This window comes from Hylobates moloch, unplaced genomic scaffold (genome assembly GCF_009828535.3).
Source record: "Hylobates moloch isolate HMO894 unplaced genomic scaffold, HMol_V3 SCAFFOLD_9, whole genome shotgun sequence".
Taxonomy (NCBI): Eukaryota; Metazoa; Chordata; class Mammalia; order Primates; family Hylobatidae; genus Hylobates; species Hylobates moloch.
In genome coordinates, this window is record NW_026652284.1 from 26,551,870 (window position 1) to 26,570,680 (window position 18,811).

The following is an 18,811-nucleotide window of genomic DNA, read 5'->3' on the forward strand; positions in this document are numbered from 1 at the left end:
ACTTTGGGAGGCCAAGGCGGGCGGATCACGAGGTTGACAGATCGAGACCACGGTGAAACCCCGTCTCTACTAAAAATACAAAAAAATTAGCTGGGCGTGGTGGCGGGCGCCTGTAGTCCCAGCTACTTGGAGAGGCTGAGGCAGGAGAATGGCGTGAACCCAGGAGGCGGAGCTTGCAGTGAGCCGAGATTGCGCCACTGCACCCCAGCCTGGGCGACAGAGCGAGACTCTGTCTCAAAAAAAAAAAAAAAAAAAAAAGATAAAGTCTCTGTCCTCAATGAGGCTTTATTCTTTTTCTTCTTTTTTAAATAGAGATGAGGTCTCACTATGTTTCCCAGGCTGGTCTTGAATTCCTGGCCTCAAGTGATCCTCCCATCTTGGCCTCCCAAAGTGTTGGGATTACAAGTGTGAACCACTATGCCTGACCAAGCTTTTATTCTAAAAGAAGGCAGACAGTGAACAAGCTAGAAAATACATTGCATGTGTTTAGTTTGAGGAGCCTATGACACATGGAGATACCTAGAAGACCATTAGATATGCAGCCTAGAATCCAGAAAGAAAGCAAAGTCTCAAGATACAAATGAAAGAAGATAGTGGACCTTTAGGGGGGATTTTTTTTTTTTTTTGAGACAAGGTCTCACTCTGTCACCCAGGCTGGAGTGCAGTGGCGTGATCGTGGCTCACTGCAGCCTCAACCTCTCGAATTCAAGCCATCCTCCCACCTCAGCCTCCTCAGTAGCTGTGACTACAGGCACAGGCCACCACACCTGACTAACTTTTTGATCATTTGTAGAGACAGGGTCTCCGTATGTTGCCCAGGCTGCTCTCAAACTCCTGGTCTCAAATGTTCTTCTCACCTTGGCCTCCCAAATTGTTGGGATTGAGTACAGGCATGAGCCACTGTGACCGGCCAAGGAAAGTTGTTTTTTATTTAAAGGGTAGACAGAGGAAAATGAACCAGGACAGCATACTGAGAAAGATCAATTGAAGAAGAGAGAAAATTACGGAAAAGATAGTGTTACAGAAGCCAAGAGAAGAGTTTTTTTTTTTTTTTTTTTGTGATAGAGTCTCGCTCTGTCACCCAGGCTGGAGTGCAGTGGCGCGATCTCAGCTCACTACAAACTCCACCTCCCAGGTTCACGCCATTGTCCTGCCTCAGCCTCGCGAATAGCTGGGACTATAGGTGCGCGCCATCACGTCCAGCTAATTTTTTGTATTTTTAGTAGAGACGGGGTTTCACCGTGTTAGCCAGGATGGTCTCGATCTCCTGACCTCATGATCCGCTTGCCTCGGCCTCCCAAAGTGCTGGGATTACAGGCGTGAACCATCGCGCCCAGCCGAGAAGTTTTAAGAAAGAAGGAAGCAGGCCGGGCGCGGTGGCTCACGCTTGTAATCCCAGCACTTTGGGAGGCTGAGGCGGGCGGATCACGAGGTCAGGAGATCGAGACCACGGTGAAACCCCGTCTCTACTAAAAATACAAAAAAAAAAATTAGCCGGGCGTGGTGGCGGGCGCCTGTAGTCCCAGCTACTCGGAGAGGCTGAGGCAGGAGAATGGCGTGAACCCGGGAGGCAGAGCTTGCAGTGAGCCGAGATTGCGCCACTGCACTCCAGCCTGGGTGACAGAGCGAGACTCCGTCTCAAAAAAAAAAAAAAGAAAGAAGGAAGCAGATGAGGAGTATCAGATGCAACAGAAAGGTCAGGTAGAATTACAGCAGAGGAAAGGCAATGTTAATTAGGTATAACATTTCATTACTACTGATACATTAATAGCAAAGCAATGTACATCACGTGGTAACTCGTCTCTTTTTTGTCTCTTTTAGCTACCATCGTCCATGATGCCAAAGGTTGAGAGAGGAACTCAACATGGCTGCTTTGCTGCTTCCGTCTCCAAAGTGACATATGGAGGGAACTTTAGCACTTCCCAGCACAGCCAGAATTGTGTCCTCTGGGATCTTCTGAGGTGGACAGCACTTCTTTGAATGTAGCATTTCACTGGAACAGAGTCTCATGTGCTGCACCTGGGGCAAAACAACGCTTTGTCGGTGCTTTTGAACCTCTCAATATTGTAGCATACTTGAGGAGTTTTTCCCTTACTGGCCACCAAAGTTCTGAACCACTTGCAGGTTCCAGGTTTTACTGGCTGCACCACACCCCTTCCCCTAGATGACTGCCTGTGCTGAGACACAGTTTGCACCATTAGCCTTACCTGCCCTGCCCTGATTGTGAGACCCAAATGTGTAGGCTCTAAATTCCAGCCATCAAATCCAATTCCTGGTGGGGAAAACCCTCTGGAGACCCCCAACCTTCTGGTAAAAGAGTCTCTACCTCCAGGGAAAGCCTTCTTATCACACTGGCATATCAGATGAAAGCATTGCACTGTACCTCTCGTAACACAGCAATACAGTCCTCTTGAGGCACTCAAGCCTGAGGGGAAGCTCAGGATCTGACATGTTCTTCCCTTTCCTCACAAGTCGTCATGATTTTTTATTTTAAAATAATCTGGAAGTAATGGGAACTTACGTTTTTCCTGAACTCCAACCAGAATCCAAATTGGTTAGATGAGGCCAGGTGCGGTGGCTCACGCCTGTAATCCCAGCACTTTGGGAGGCCGAGGTGGGCAGATCAACTGAGGTCAGGAATTCAAGACCAGCCTGGCCAACATGGTGAAACCCCATCTCTACTAAAAATACAAAAATTAGCGAGGTGTGGTGGCTCCTGGTTGAGGCATGAGAATCGCTTGAACCCAGAAGGTGGAGGTTGCAGTGAGCCAAGATCACGCCCACTGCACTCCAGCCTGGGCAACAAAGTGAGACTCTGTCTTAAAAAAAAAAAAAAAAATCGGTTAGATGAGAAAGCATGTATATTTTCTATATACAAAAACAAGAAAGGCCTTTTGAGCCCCTGTACTCAGGCCCACTCCCACACTGTGGAGTGTACTTTCATTTTCAGTAAATCCCCTTATTCCTTCCTTGCAACAACAACAAAAAAAAGCCTTAGCCAGATTCAGTGGCTCACGCCTCTAATCCCAACACTTTGGGAGGCTGAGGCGGGTGGATCACCTGAGTTCGGGAGTTCAAGACCAGCCTGGCCAACATGGCAAAACCCTGTCTCTACTAAAACATGAAAAAATTAGCCAGGCATGGTGGCTTGTGCCTTGTAGTCCCAGCCACTGGGGAGGCTGAGACGGGAGAATTGCTTGAACCTGGAAGGTAGAGGTTGCAGTGAGCCGAGATCGCGCCACTGCACTCCAGCCTGGGTGACAGAGCGAGATTCCATTTCAAAAAAAAAAAAAAAAAGCCTTAATATTAATGCTAACATGGCAGAAAACTAGTGGGTTACATTTTATAGGCTATTGTAGTTTTATTTACCAGATGATAGTCTAAATCACTTCAACCAATAAATGTATTCTCCTCCTTAAAGCAGAGTCGTATCAACTCTGTGGGAGCATTTATGAGCTGTCGGTCCCCACACTTCCAGCCAGAATCACAACAAGGTCTGGCTGGGTGTGGGGTGCTGCATAGGAAAGGGCCTCTGGAGAAGCGAAGAGGGCACGATCATGGCCCACTGATCCCCTCTTCTTCTCAGTGCTCTTTGCCCTCCTGCTGCGCGCCTCCTCTTCACTTCAGTGCTGATCCCCCTGCTGACTCTGTCTGGCAGCTCCCACCTCACCCGCCCCTCTTCCACAGTATAACCAGTATGGTTGGTGCTGGGGCATCGACTCAGCCCTCCTGCTTTCTGCATTTGTAATAGATATTAATATGATTTCCTAAAACAGAAGATTTTGTTGCTTTCTTTGCACTTGTATTGAAAACCATACAGTCTCACTGTTTCGCTTTAATTCCTATCCACACTATAAATGGAAGAAAAAAATTAATAGTTTCTGTTTAATCTGATGAATGTGGCTTTTTTTCCCTTCACTTTTATGTTCAAGAAGTTGTGGCTATTTCATAGATTTCTTCTGATTTATTCTGTGGGTCCCTGTTATTTGTTCTGTATGTAACCTTTCAGTAGATTTTCATCCTTTCATATCCACATTCTTATGTGGACTTGCTGAAGAAACAGTATATCAGTTCAAAACAAAACCTAGGCCAGGCATGGTGGTTGACGCCTTTAATATCAGCACTTTGGGAAGCCAAGGCGGGCAGATAACAAGGTCCGGAGTTTGAGACCAGCCTGACCAACATGGTGAAACCCTGTCTCTACTGAAAATACAAAAATTAGCCTGGCATGTTGGCATGCATCTGTAATCCCAACTACTCAGGACGCTGAGGCAGGAGAGTCGCTTGAACCCAGGAGGCGGAGGTTGCAGTGAGCTGAGATCGTACCACTGCACTCCAGCCTGGGCAACAGAGCGAGACTCCATCTCAAAAAAAACAAAAAAAGAAAGAAAAAGAAAGAATGCTCCACATCTCCTTGAAGTTTGTTTTGTTTTGTTTTGTTTTTGAGACGGAATTTTGCTCTTGTTGCCCAGGCTGGAGTGCAGTGGCACAATCTCAGCTCACTGCAACCTCCACCTCCCGGGTTGAAGCAATTCTCCTACCTCAGCCTCCCAAGTAGCTGGGATTACAGGCATGAGCCACCACGCCTGGCTAATTTTATATTTTTAGTAGAGATGAGGTTTCTCCATGTTGGTCAGGCTGGTCTCAAACTCCCGACCTCAGATGATCCACCCGCCTCGGCCTCCCAAAGTGCTGGGATTACAGGCATGAGCCACCGTGCCCAGCCTTCCTCGAAGTTTTTTGTTTGGTTTTGATTTGTTTTGTTTTTGGAGATAGGGTCTCACTCTGTCACCCATGCTGGAGTGCAGTGGCACAGTATTGGCTCAAAGCAACCTCTGCCTCCCAGGCTCAAGTGATCCTCCCACTTCAGTCTAAGTAGCTGGGACTACAGGCACGTGCCACCACGCCCAGCTAATTTTTGTGTTTTTTTAGAGATGAGGTTTTGCCATATTGCCCAGGCTGGTCTTGAACACCGGGGCTCAAGGAATCTGCCCATCTTGGCCTCCCAAAGTTCTGAGATTGCAGGTGTGAGTCATCGTACCCAGCCTCCTTGAAGTTTACTAACACTTGGGATAACCGAGGGAAAAGAAGTGACAATTCCACTCAGTCTGTTAGAGGTCTGGATATAAGGTAGCCACACAATAACTCTAACTTGACTTCTAACCATTCTATCTTACTGGTCTGGAGACTGTCTTCTGCCAGCATTTTCTGTGGCTTGAGATGATATTTTCAAACCCTTCTTTCACTACCTTTCTTACCCTTAATGTGCCAAGCTTGAAACAGGATTTGATTTCCTGAGCTATTTGTTCGCCTTCTGTGCATCACCAAGTAATCTGGTTCATCTTTCATCTCATTCATGTTATTTTCAAGTGAAACAAGACATTTTGGGGGTCAAGTCTCTTTGGGTATTTGTTCTGTTTTTATGTATATAAAAATGGATTTTGTGTTCCCTTTCCATGTAAGTACCAACTTATATGGAAACTCACAATCATCATGTAAAGAAGAAATGAAACCCTGGTGTATTGTACTTCAAGATGCCTCCCTGATGTATAGAATCTCCTTGTAAAATAAATAATTGCATTGTATATCAGTCTTCCCATCAATATTAATTATTAAATATTTTAGAATTTTTAAATACCAACTATACTATTCTGGTGTGAGGTATTTTCTTTTACATTACACTCTATCCCAAAAAAATCCAGTTTAAAAATGATATGTAAGCCAGGCACGGTGGCTCACACTTGTAAGCCCAGCACTTTGGGAGGACAAGGCAGGTGGATCACCTGAGGTCAGGAGTTTGAGACCAGCCTGACCAACAGGGAGAAACCCCATCTCTACTAAAAATACAAAATTAGCTAGGGGTGGTGACACATGCCTGTAATCCCAGCTACTCGGGAGGCTGAGGCAGGAGAATCACTTGAACCCAGGAGGCGGAGGTTGCAGTGAGCTGAGATCGCGCCATTGCACTCCAGCCTGGGCAACAAGAGCAAAACTCCATCTCAAAAAAAAAAAAAAAAAAAAAGAATTTATATTAACCACATATAATTGGACCCCCAAGATGACATCACAAAAGGACACTTAATACTTTTTCTTTTTTTTTTTCCCCAGGACAGAGTCTTGCTCTGTCACCCAGGCTGGAGTGCAGTGGCATGATCTCGGCTCACTGCAACCTCTGCCTCCCAGATTCAAGCGATTCTCCTGCCTCAGCCTCCTGAGTAGCTGGGAGTACAGGCATCTGCCACCACCCCCGGCTAATTTTTTGTATTTTTAGTACAGATGGGGTTTCACCATGTTGGCCAGGCTGGTCTCGAACTCCTGACCTCAGGTGATCCGCCTGCCTCAGCCTCCCAAAGTGCTAGGACTACAGGCATGAGCCACTGCACCCGGCCCAGGACACCTAGTGCTTCATGTTTTCTTTTCCGGCAAGCAGCCCAGTTTCAGTCCAGGTGGCCTCAGCAATGACTCACTTCTATTTGTCACTTAAGAGACTGGCCTTGTTTAGTGCACCACCCTTTACCAAGAGTTAAAAGAAACCATGAGTCAGAACTCCTTGTGTCCACCTGTTCCCAGATTGTCCTTCTACTAGCCCTCCAAAGAAGCCTCAAATTGCTATTGCCCTTTTGAGGTTAAATTGTCTCCAGAAAGCTGTTTTGAAGATGAAGATTGCCCAGTGTTTGCCAAAACAATGAATGAATTTTGGGTCTCTGTGGATTTATATAACTGTACCCCAGGAAAAGGCAGGTCCAGCCTGGTGCAGTGGTGCACACCTGTAGTCCCAGCAGCTTGGGAAGCTGAGGTGGAAGGATCACTTGAGCCCAGGAGTTCAATACCAGCCTGGGCAACATAGACCTTGTCTCTTGAAAGGTCTCTTGAAAAAAAGAGGAGCAGGTCCAATGGACACTGAATAGGCAAAGGATTAAATAGTAAGCATAAAAAGACAACAATGTGCAACAAAGAGAATCCTATCCTTTTCTTTTCTTTTTTTTTTTTTTGAGACGGAGTCTCGCTCTGTCGTCCAGGCTGGAGTGCAGTGGCGCAATCTCGGCTCACTGCAAGCTCCGCCTCCCGGGTTCACACCATTCTCCTGCCTCAGCCTCTCCGAGTAGCTGGGACTACAGGTGCCCACCACCACACCCGGCTAATTTTTCTTGTATTTTTAGTAGAGACGGGGTTTCACCGTGGTCTCGATCTCCTGACCTCGTGATCCGCCCGCCTCGGCCTCCCAAAGTGCTGGGATTACAAGCGTGAGCCACCGCGCCCGGCCTGAAAATCCTATCCTTGAAGCCAAAACACAGCCAGCACCACCGTTTCAACGTTCTATTCCATTTCAGCCCTAGGAGGCATGAAGGGAAAACCAGGAATGACCAGCAACCCAGACCTCTCGCTCCATCTGGTGTTTTGTGTGGATATTGTTAATTTCTTCCCCAAAGAATTTTGCCTCCTATGTAGAGCATAGAGGTCATCCGACAGGAACAAACAGTTTTAACGTTCCTTCATTTGGCACTGAGGACACACAGTCCTCAAGATTGTGGGAGGGGGAGCATTAAATAAATTATTTAATGCTCACCTCCTTCTTAACCTCACCCACAACAAAGACAATCTTCCCGTGACCCCAATTTCTCTTCAATCTATTACCCTCTCTCCCGCTTTTCCTATACTCCCTTCACGAAATCTATTCCAATGTTAAACAACCCAAGTTCCCAGGCCAGGCAGCTGGGCTAAATGATTGACAAAGGAAAAACTAGTGATGGAAATGTAAACTGAACAGGCTTCTTGGCCTTGCTTCATAACCTCTGGTCTGTGCACGTTGTTTTCCCTATCTAAGGCCATATTCACTCAGCTCATTAAAATCTAAACGAAATCCAAACTAGTATGGCTTTCCTGTGGTCACCAGGGATTTCTCAGCTAACTGCCACTTCCAAAGGCCTTCGGTTATTGCACTTGGCTGCTTTGCAACATTTGGTGCTTTGGACAATGTCCTAGTCCTCAAAACTGTTCTTCCTTGGCTTCTGAGGCACCACTGTCTTCTGGTTCTCCTTCCCTGACTGACCTTTCTCTGTGCTCCTGGCTTCTTCCTTGAACACCATTTAAATGCTGGGTTTTCGGCCAGGTGCGATGGCTCACGCCTGTAATCCCAGCACTTTGGGAGGCCGAGGCAGGTGGTTCACCTGAGGTCAGGAGTTCGAGACCAACCTGGCCAACATGGTGAAACCCCATCTCTACTAAAACTACAAAAAAATTAGCTGGGCGTGGTGGCATGTGCCTGCAGTCCCAGCTACTTGGGAGGCTGAGGCATGAGAATTGCTTGAACCTGGGAGGTGGAGGTTGCAGTGAGCCAAGATCACAACACTGCACTCCAGCCTGGGTGACAGAGTGAGACTCCATCCAAAAATAAATAAATAAAATAAAATAAGCGAATGCTGTGTTTTACCGGGTGTGGTGGCTCATGCCTGTGATCCCAGCACTTTCGGAAGCCGAGATTGGCAGATCACTTCAGGCCAGGAGTTCAAGACCAGCCTGGGCAGTATAGTGAGACTCCATCTCTACCAAAAATTTTAAAAATTAGCTGAGCATGGTGGTGCATGCCTCTAGTTCCAGTTACTCAGAAGAGGCTGAGGTGAGAGAATCATTTCAGCCCTGGTGGTCCAGGCTGCAGTAGTCCTGCTCACACTACTGCATTCCAACCTCAACAACAGAGCGAGATCTTGTCTCAAAATAAAATAAATGCTGGGGTTTCATGTCTTCCCATCACTTTCCTCTTTTTTCCAAGACGACTTTAGCCACCACCCTAATTCTTACAACTTCAAATCTTTTATCACCAACTCAGATTTCTTACAGGAACCCCAACCCCATATATCTAATTGCTCTTTGGACTTACATACAACCAGATGTTACTCAGGTAACTCATATACACTCCAATGTGGACGTTACTCCTGCCCCACTGCCTGCATTTCCACTTATCAAGGCTAGAGACCATAGTATGTTCAGCCTCCTAAGCCTGAAACTCTGGTAGCCTCAAGTTCCTCTTTTACCTTGCAATTCCAGTGGGACGACAAACCCTACATCAGAAATGTCTTTTTTTTTTTTTTTTTTTTTTTTTTGAGCTAGGTTCTTGCTCTGTTGCGCAGGCTGGAGTGCAGTGGCATGATCACGACTCATTGCAGCCTCAATCTCCTGGGCTCAGGTGATCCTCACACCTCATAACGTAAGTAGCTAGGATTACAGGAATGTGCCACCACACTCAGCTAACATTTTTTTTTTTTTTTTTTTTTTTTTGTAGGCCGGGGTCGGGCGCAGTGGCTCATGCCTGTAATCCCAGCACTTTGGGAGGCCGAGGCGGGTGGATCATGAGGTCAGGGGTTCGAGACCAGCCTGACCAATATGCTGAAACCCCGTCTCTACTAAAAATACAAAAATTAGCTGGGCATGGTGGCGGGTGCCTGTAATCCCAGCTACTCAGGAGGCTGAAGCAGGAGAATTGCTTGAACCTGGGAGGCAGAGGTTGCAGTGAGCCGAGATTGCGCCACTGCACTCCAGCCTGGGCGACAGAGCGAGACTCCGTCTCAAAAAAAAAAAAAAATTTTTTTTGTAGGCCGGGTGCTGTGGCTCATGCCTGTAATCCCAGCACTTTGGGAGGTCAAGGCGGGCGGATCATGTGGTCAGGAGTTCGAGACCACCCTGCCCAATATGGTGAAACCCCGTCTCTACTGAAAATACAAAAATCAGTGGGGCGTGGTGACACTCACCTGCAGTCCCAGCAACTCGGGAGGCTGAGGCAGGAGAATGGCTTAAACCCAGGAGGCAGAGAATGCACTCAACCCAGGGCGACAGACTGCTCTCCAGCCTGGGCAACAGAGCAAGACTCCATCTCAAAAAAAAAAAAAAAAAAAGAATTGCTGCGATAGTAAATAATGTACGTAATAAAGCATTCAGAACAAAATCTAATATGTAGGAGGAACACCATAAACGTTACTACTCAAGATAGCCCAGCTGTGATAGCTTTGTCCCTCTAGCCAATGTTTTTCCACCTTACACCATACTAAAACTTCCATCATATTTGCAACATTTCACATGTATATATATCGTAAGCATTCTTTACTTGCCTACTTCATATTCGGAGGGTTTTGTTTGTGTGCGGTAAAATATACGTAAAACTTGCCATTTTTAACTAGTTTAAAATGTATAGGGGGCCGGGAGCAGTGGCTCACGCCTGTAATCCCAGTACTTTGGGAGGCCGAAGCAGGCATCACTTGAGGTGAGGAGTTCGAGAGCAGCCTGGCCAACATGGTGAAACCCCCGTCTCTACTAAAAATACAAAAATTAGCCAGGCATGGTGGCATGCCTATAGTCCCAGCTACCCGGGAGGCTGAGGCAGGAGAATTGCTTGAACCTGGGAGGCGGAGGTTGCAGTGAGCCGAGATCGCGCCACTTCCTTCCAGCCTGGGTGACAGAGCGAGACTCCGTTTCAAAAAAAAAAAAAGTCCGGGTGCAGTGGCTCATGCCTGTAATCTCAGCACTTTGGAGGCCGAGGCAGGTGGATTGCTTGAGGTCAGGAGTTCGAGAGCAGCCTGGCCAAGATGGTGAAACCCCGTCTTGCTAAAAATACAACAATTAGCCAGGCACGGTGGCGGGCGCCTGTAATCCCAGCTACTCGGGAAGCTGAGGCAAGAGAATCACTTGAACCCGGGAGGCGGGGGTTGCAGTGAGCCGAGACCGCGCCACTGCACTCTAGCCTGGGTGACAGCAAAACTCCATCTCGAAAACAAAGAAAGAGTATAGGGCAGTGCTTTTAAGTACATTCATTCACACTGTTGTGCAAAGTTTTTTATTTTTTATTTTTATTTATTTTTATCCGCGCCAGGCCTGGAGTTTTTAAACTTTTATCTGATTCGTCTAGGGGCACTTTCATCCTATTTACCTTCACATTTATCAAATTATTTCTTTCACAGGTGACAAGGCAGATTCAATTCCTTTTGATACTCCGTATTTCTCTATATGTATTTTTTTTCCATTCTGCATTCTTATTCCAACGTTTTACTTATTTACTTGGAGACAGAGTTTCGCTCCGTCGACCAGAATGGAATGCATTGGCGCGATCTCGGCTCACTGCAACCACCGCCTCCCAGGTTCAAACGATTCTCATGCTTCAGCCTCCCGAGTAGCTGGGACTGGAGGTGCGAGGCACCACGCCCGGCTTATGTTTAGTATTTTTCGTAGAGACGGGGTTTCGCCATGCTGCCCAGGCCGGTCTCGAACTCCTGGCCTCAAGCGATCCGCCCCTCACGGTCTTTGCTGTGATCACAGGCGTGAGCCACCGCGTTCGACTCTTCCAAAAATTTTTTGGCCAGTTTATCTAAGGGCATATCCTACAGACTGAGTCCAGTGATTGCACAGAAGTAAACGTCCTCTGCAGCTACATACCTAAAGACCTATTTCTGTAACGTACGTTCCCCAGCAAGGCCCCGCGGTAAGTATCCACCACCGCGAGAGGCCTCCGAGCCAGGAAGGGGTGGGGCTCAATCTGCAGTAGATTCCCAGAAGCCTCAGTGAGTCGCTGATTCTCTAACTGCGCATGCTCCTGCGCACGCGCAATAGACATTCCATGACTTCCGGGCACTTCGTCAGCTTTAAATAAGGATGCTTCGCGTTCAGCCTCCCTCTTGGAGACAGATTCGCAGTCGTCGCTTCTTAGTCTTGGTAAGTGTGATCAGGTTTTTGCCACCGGAGTTGTGGGTCTAATGCTATAGATCAGTAGCCGAGCTTCCCTAGGAGGATCATATAGTATTTTATTTATTTATTTACTTTTTTTTTTGAGACGGAGTCGGTTTGTCACGCAGGCTGGGCTGCAGTGCCCGCTGCAACCTCCGCCTGCCGGGTTCAAGCGATTCTCGTGCCTCAGCCTCGCCTGCAGCTGGGATTACAGGCACGTGCCACCGCGCCCGGCCAATTTTTGTATTCTTAGTGGAGACAGAGTTTTGCTATGTTGGTCAGGCTGGTTTTGAACTCCTGACTTCCGTGACCCACCGCCCTCGGCCTTCCAAAGTGCTGGGATTACAGGCGTGAGCCACCGCGCCTGGCCGGAAATCATATAATTTAAAACTATGTATGGGTGTCTTAGGCGGCATCCGTCCCAACTAAAGTACGCGTTAGACGGGCCGGGGCCAGAAGTGGGCCATGGAGACCTCGGGACCTGCAGGGCTGCCGCCCGACCCGCCGAGTCCCTGAAGGTGCACCGCCACCCCCGCTGTTTATCTTACTGCCTCATGGTAGGCACATTGTCGTTCTCAATGGAATCGCGCAGTTTTACTCCAGATCCTCACTTGCCTTTAAGAATTTTCTCAATTTTTCTTTATTTGATAGCACCACTGCAACCTCCGCCTGCTGGGCTCAGGCAATTCTCCTGCCGCAGCCTCCCGAGTAGCTGGGACTACAGGCCTGTACCACCACGCCCGGCTTATTTTTGTATTTTTAGTAGAGACGGGATTTCACCATGTTGGCCAGGCTTGTCTCCAACTCCTGACCTTGTGGTTCGCCACGCCAGGCCGAAGATTTTCATAATTTGGAAGCATTACATTTCGTAATTCTGCTTTCTCGTATTTTTGTGATTTGGGTCATTTTTGTTTTTGTTTTTGTTTTAGGATTACAGGCCTGAGCCATCGTGCCTGGCCGATTTGGGGGTAATTTAACGAGTCCACGTGTTTCATTTGAATTTAGGATAGCTGGGCCTAATTGTTGTCTTTGCTTCTGCCCTACCTTGCGCATAGTACTAACAGCCTATTGAAAAGTAATTAGAATAGCTGAATGTGACATGTTACCAGTCTAGAAACCGATTTTTTTAACACCCCGCTGTGGACAGGGTGGAAACTCGTTTGTATTCTTGTTTAAGATCTGTAGTAACATGAATGGATTAAACTGTTTCCTATTAGATTCTGTAAATGTATGCGTTACACTGATTGTCCAACGTGGATACACCCGGGAGGTCACTCTCCCCGGGCTCTGTCCAAGTGGCGTAGGGGAGCATAGGGCTCTGCCCCATGATGTACAGTCCCTTTCCACAATGTTGGAGATAAAGCTGGGCCTCGTGTCTGCGCCTGCATATTCCTACAACTTCCCAGAGTCCTGTGGACAATGACTGGGGAGACAAACCATGCAGGAAACAGCCTTCTAGAGCACTGAATCTGGATTGAAGTCTTCTGTTTTGTTTTGTTTTTGGGAGATGGAGTGACGCTCTGTCACCCAGGCTGGAGTGCAGTGGCGCACTCCACTGTAGAGTTGGGGTTTCACCATGTTGGTCAGGCTGGTCTCAAACTCCTAGTCTCGTGATCCGCCAGCCTCTGGGCTCCCAAAGTTCTGGGATTACAGGCGAGAGCCACCGCACACAGCTAGATTGAGTCTTAATACATGTTTAAGAAAAATTGGCTAAAAAGTAGCCAGGCATGATGATAGGTAGCTGGAGGCAGGAGAATAGCTGGAGCCCAGGAGTTCGAGGCTGTAGTGACCTGTGATTGTGCCACTGCACTCCAAACCCAGGCGATAGCGTGAGGAGGCCCCTCGTTGAAAAAGATGAGTGTTTTGCTGTACTAATAGATTAATATCTTGTTTTGCAGGATTTGTTAAGGATTCCAAGTAACTATTAATTGGTAAGTAAATCTCCTAATTGTTTTTTGCTTATCAGCTCCTTGTCAATGATTTCTGTAATGGAAGTAGGAGTGAAGAGACCTTTATTCTAGTTGGTCAGGATTTACCTCTGAGGCATTGAATCATTCTCAGAGCAATATCCAAATATCAACTTCGCTGCATTTTTGTAGGCGTATTGACATAACTTCAGCACTGTAAAAATTGCTTTTTTTAGTCTGCTCATTGAAAGTGTGCAATGTAGTAAAAGTTACCCTAGTGAACTGTAGGAAGCCTAATTGGCTTTATCTACATGTGTAGCCTGAGCTGAGAAAAAGATTCTAGCCCTTGAAAATACTGTGGGTGATTAGCAATATTGGGTTTGTCAGTTACTCCCATTCCTCACGAGCATTTCAACGTGGATACCCTGGGAGGTCACTCTCCCCAGGCTCTGTCCAAGTGGCGTAGGGGAGCATAGGGCTCTGCCCCGTGATGTACAGTCCCTTTCCACGACGTTGAACATGAAGCTGGGCCTCGTGTCTGCGCCTGCATATTCCTACAGCTTCCCAGAGTCCTGCGGACAATGACTGGGGAGACAAACCATGCAGGAAACATGTCTAGTGTACTAGACTTTAAGTTGAAGTAGGATCTTCAGGAGTCTAATCACTATTTCTTTTCTCTTAGGAAAGAAGACGATCTGCACTTACATTTTGGTGTTGACATTTAATTTTAGAGTCCTTTATATAGAAGCGAGAGTAGGTACACTGATTTTTTTTTTAGCAGGGTTTGACAATCTTTGGCAGATTGGAGCAAAAGATGGGGGTGCATTTCAAGACTTTCCTTTTGAGAGTCTTGCTCTTGTCGCTCAGGCTGTAGTGCAGTGGCGCAATCTTGGCTGTAACCTCAGCCTCCCAAGTAGCTGGGATTACAAACGTGTAAGCCACCACGCCCAGCCCTCATACCTCTTTTAAACGCCCTGTTTCGCAGAAAGTCTGCTGTTTTGTACTAAAGCTTTGGAATTCGGCATTTAGCTGGGAATGCACATTCTTTCACCTCATTCACACTTTAAGAACCACAGAAGTGACTCTGCTTGGCCAGAAGGCACATGGTGTTGGTGGGTATATTAAACGTCCTTGAGTATTTTGCTTTTGTATTTTTCTTTTTTTTTTTTTTTTTTGAGACAGCCTCGTTTGTCTCCCAGGCTGGAGTGCAATGGCATGATCTCGCTCATTGCAACCTCCGCCTCCCAGGTTCAGGCTATTCTCCTGCCTCAGCCTCCCAAGTAGCTGGGACTACAGGTGTGTAGCACCACACCTGGCTAATTTTTGTATTTTTAGTAGAGATGAGGTTTCACCATATTGGCCAGGCTGGTCTCAACATGACCTCGTGATCTGCCTGCCTCGGCCTCCTAAAGTGCTGGGTTTACAGGCGTGAGCCACCCTGCCCGGCCACTTTTGTATGATTTCTAATGTATTTGTAATTTACCTAACATTGCCTCTTCTGCTATGTTAATGTATTTATATATTAAAAAAAATATGACTGTGCATGTTTGTGGTTCATTTTTGTGGAAATGGCTGTGGTGACATCAGCCAAGAATCTATGAATGGTACTGCTGAAGGAAACTAGCATCATAGCTTCAGTTCTAAAGGCCCTAAAACCTAGTCTCAGGTGGGTCCCCCTTGGGTTCACTTTATGTTGGCAGTTTAATGGATGTTAGGTCCTGACCAATAGGACCATAAGTTTGGGTAGAGTGCAAGATGAGTTGTTAGACGGATGCTTTACCTTCCTGCAATGTAGTGGAGGAAAAATCGATGGTAGCAATGGGAGGTTGTGGTATCCCTAGCTGATTTGTATGAGCCTTTACTACCTGGTGCACCTCAGCCTGAAGATTGCCAGAATTGCTTGCCTCATGACGTGAGTCATAATGGAAACTGTCAAGCCCCCTGCATGGGCTGCCAACATAAATGTTCAGTACCCTGAAGGGGGATCATCTAGAAGGTAAAGTTACCTACTGGCATAGGGGAGGTGGGACAGCCATTAAGCCATCTGGAAGTTGGGGAGAGGTTTGAGGGAGGTGGGTGAGATTGGAGTTTGGCGGACTGTAGAGCTTGCTTGTCAGGGTGTTGAGGGCAGGGTTGGTTTGAGAATGGAAGCTAGTTACTATGATTGTGGGGGAACACAGCTTGATTTTTCTTACAGGCCGAGAGGAGTGAGGCAGTGTTTAAGAGGGCATCTTAAATGCAGCCAGGCTTGGTGGCTCACGCCTGTAATCCCAGCACTTAGGCTGAGGCAGGTGGATCACAACATCTAGAGATCCTGGCCAACATGGTGAAACTCTGTCTACTAAAAAGACAAAACAACTGGGTGTTGTGGTGTGCACCTGTGGGAGGCTGAGGTAGGAGAATTGCTGGAACCCGGGAGATGGAGGTTGTACTGAGCTGAGACCTTGCCACTGCACTCCAGCCTGGTGACAGAGTTAAGTCTCAAAAAAAAAAGGCATCTTCCTAAAGCAGTTGTATTTGTGCTTACCTGTGCCAGGCACTGTTCTAGGTAAGCACTTGTCATATTAATGCTGAGGTGGGCTTTAATACAGGATATTCCCATGGGGAAACCCAGGAACCAAAAGACTAATCGTCCAAGTCCACAACTAGAAGTGGCACCTCTGCTGAAACAGGCATCAAGTTCCCTTCCCAGGAAGAAGCCAGATGAGTCAGTCCCATCCGTGTCCTGCTGTAACTACATAAATCTCACCTGAGTAAAGTGATTTTTTTCTGAACCAGTGGTTTTAGTATGCTTTCAATTCATATTCTCAGGTGGGCTTGGGTAACTGCAGTGCTGGGCAGGAAATGAATGAATTTCTATTGACTTGGAAGGTACAGCTGAAGCAAAGCTGTCAGTAGGTGTTCAGGTCCCACTGCTAAACTTCAGCTTGCAATACCCCTTCCTGTAGACTTTCCGAACAGGCACTTCTGGCCTTGTTCTTTGTGTAGGCAGACAGTATTGGTTGCCCATCTTAGGAGTGCTAGACTACCTGGGTTTGAGTCCTCATCCCACCACCTGCTGTTCATGAGACTTTAGGTGAGTTACTTAGCCTCTCTGCCTCAATTTCGTGTTCACAAAATAAGAAAGATAAACCACCTCATGGAGTTGTAATAAGGACAAAGGAGTTGATATTTGTGAAAAGCTTAGGGTCTCTAGGTGGAGTGCAGCAGCATGATCACTTATTAAATAACATTCTTTTTTTTTTTTTGAGACGGAGTCTCTCTCTGTCGCCCAGGCTGGAGTGCAGTGGCGCGATCTTGGCTCACTACAAGCTCCGCCTCCTGGGTTCACGCCATTCTCCTGCCTCAGCCTCTCCGAGTAGCTGGGACTACAGGCGCCCGCCACCACGCCCGGCTAATTTTTTTTTGCGTTTTTAGTAGAGATGGGGTTTCACCGTGGTCTCGATCTCCTAACCTCGTGATCCGCCCGCCTTGGCCTCCCAAAGTGCTGGGATTACAAGCGTGAGCCACTGCGCCCAGCCTATTAAATAACATTCTTTTGTGACTTCTCAGGAGCCAAGGATGCAGTATCATTTTTTTTGTTTGTTTGAGAACGGAGTCTCACTCTGTCGCCCAGGCTGGAGTGCGGTGGCACAATCTCAGCTCGCTGCAAGCTCCGCCTCCCGGGTTCACGCCATTCTCCTGCCTCAACCTCCCCAGCAGCTGGGGCTACAGGTGCATGCCGCCACACCCAGCTAATTTTTTTGTATTTTTAGTAGAGAAGGGGTTTCACCATGTTAGCCAGGATGGTCTCGATCTCCTGACTTCATGATCTGCCCGCCTCAGCCTCCCAAAGTGCGGGGTTTACAGGTGTCAGCCACTATGCCCAGCCTTTTTTTTTTTTTTTTGAGATCGAGTCTCACTCTGTCTCCAGGAGGGAGTGCAATGGAGCCATCTTGGCTTGCTACCACCTCCACCTCCCGGGTTCCAGCAATTCTCCCACCTCAGCCTCCCAAGTAGCTGGGATTACAGGAGCACGCCACCATATGCCCAGCTAATTTTTTTTGCATTTTGTAGTAGAGACGGGTTTCACCATGTTAGCCAGGCTGGTCTCGAACTCCTGACCTCAAGTGATCCGTCTGCCTCAGCATCCCAAAGTGTTGGGATTACAGGCGTGAGCCACTGCGCCTAGCCGCAAGCCTGATCTCTTTTTTTTTTTTTTTGAGATGGAGTCTTTGTCTCCCAGGCTGGAGTGCAATGGCATGATCTCGGCTCACTGCTACCTCTGCTTCCTGGGTTCAAGCGATTCTCTTGCCTCAACCTCCCAAGTAGCTGGGATTACAAGCGCCTGCACCGCACCCAGCTAATTTTCGTTTTTTGTTTTTTTTTTTTCAGTAGAGACAAGGTTTTGCCATGTTGGCCAGGCTGGGCTCAAACTCCTGACCTCAGGTGATCCACCCGCCTTGGCCTCCCGAAGCGCTGGGATTACAGGCGTGAGCCACCACGCCCGGCAGAGCCTGATCTCTTAACCACTATCCTCACTTCCCCTTTCCCTAAGGATCCACAATGGCCTCACTGGCTCTTGAAGGCAGGCTGGCACCTTGATCATTCTTCATGGTCATTAGTATTCTGATCTGGTTATTTTCCATTTTATGTCCATCTAACCTACTCGGAGGATCCTCAAGAGACTGCATATGCAAACTCAGTACTTATTCCTGTACTGTGCCTGCCATATAGCAAGCACTGGTTGATTTAATTTTTCTGTGTTCTTGATTTCTGTTTTTATCTTTATTATTTTCTTTCCTCTGCTTATTTTGGGGTTAGTTTGCTCATCTATTCCTAGTTTCTTAAGCTAGTAGCTGAGCTCATTGATTGGAGACCTTTTTTTCTTTTTTTTTTTTTTTTTGAGACGGAGTCTCGCTCTGTCACCCAGGCTGGAGTGCAGTGGCGCGATCTCGGCTCACTGCAAGCTCCGCCTCCCAGGTTCACGCCATTCTCCTGCCTCAGCCTCCCCAGCAGCTGGGACTACAGGCGCACGCCGCGACGCCCGGCTAATTTTTTTGTATTTTTAGTAGAGACGGGGTTTCACCGTTAGCCAGTATGGTCTCAATCTCCTGACCTCGTGATCCGCCCGCCACGGCCTCCCAAAGTGCTGGGATTGCCGGGCGTGGTGGCTCATGCCTGTAATCCCAGCACTTTGGGAGGCTGAGGCGGGC

The 18,811-nt window shown here is 47.5% G+C and overlaps 1 protein-coding gene, 1 long non-coding RNA gene and 2 other non-coding genes across 8 annotated transcripts in view; all 4 read left to right on the forward strand.

Moving 5' to 3' along the window:
- Window positions 1-5,661, forward strand: part of PHACTR4 (phosphatase and actin regulator 4) — a 141,565-nt gene extending 135,904 nt beyond the window's left edge. For all 5 annotated transcript variants that reach the window (XM_032759508.2, XM_032759506.2, XM_032759507.2 and 2 more), the window contains one exon: window positions 1,822-5,661. In XM_032759508.2, the coding sequence (XP_032615399.1) occupies window positions 1,822-1,837 (16 nt within the window). In that variant the 3' untranslated portion in view covers window positions 1,838-5,661. The remainder of the gene's footprint in view (window positions 1-1,821) is intronic.
- Window positions 5,662-11,610: 5,949 nt separating this feature from the next.
- On the forward strand, window positions 11,611-16,819 carry LOC116813170 (uncharacterized). Its single transcript, XR_004370907.2, has 3 exons — window positions 11,611-11,697; window positions 13,608-13,640; window positions 14,299-16,819. It is a non-coding gene; the product is annotated as an uncharacterized LOC116813170 (long non-coding RNA).
- LOC116813971 (small nucleolar RNA SNORA73 family) lies at window positions 12,958-13,162 on the forward strand. The gene has a single exon (XR_004371083.1). It is a non-coding gene; the product is annotated as a small nucleolar RNA SNORA73 family (small nucleolar RNA).
- On the forward strand, window positions 14,028-14,231 carry LOC116813970 (small nucleolar RNA SNORA73 family). Its single transcript, XR_004371082.1, has one exon. It is a non-coding gene; the product is annotated as a small nucleolar RNA SNORA73 family (small nucleolar RNA).
- Window positions 16,820-18,811: the final 1,992 nt, after the last annotated feature.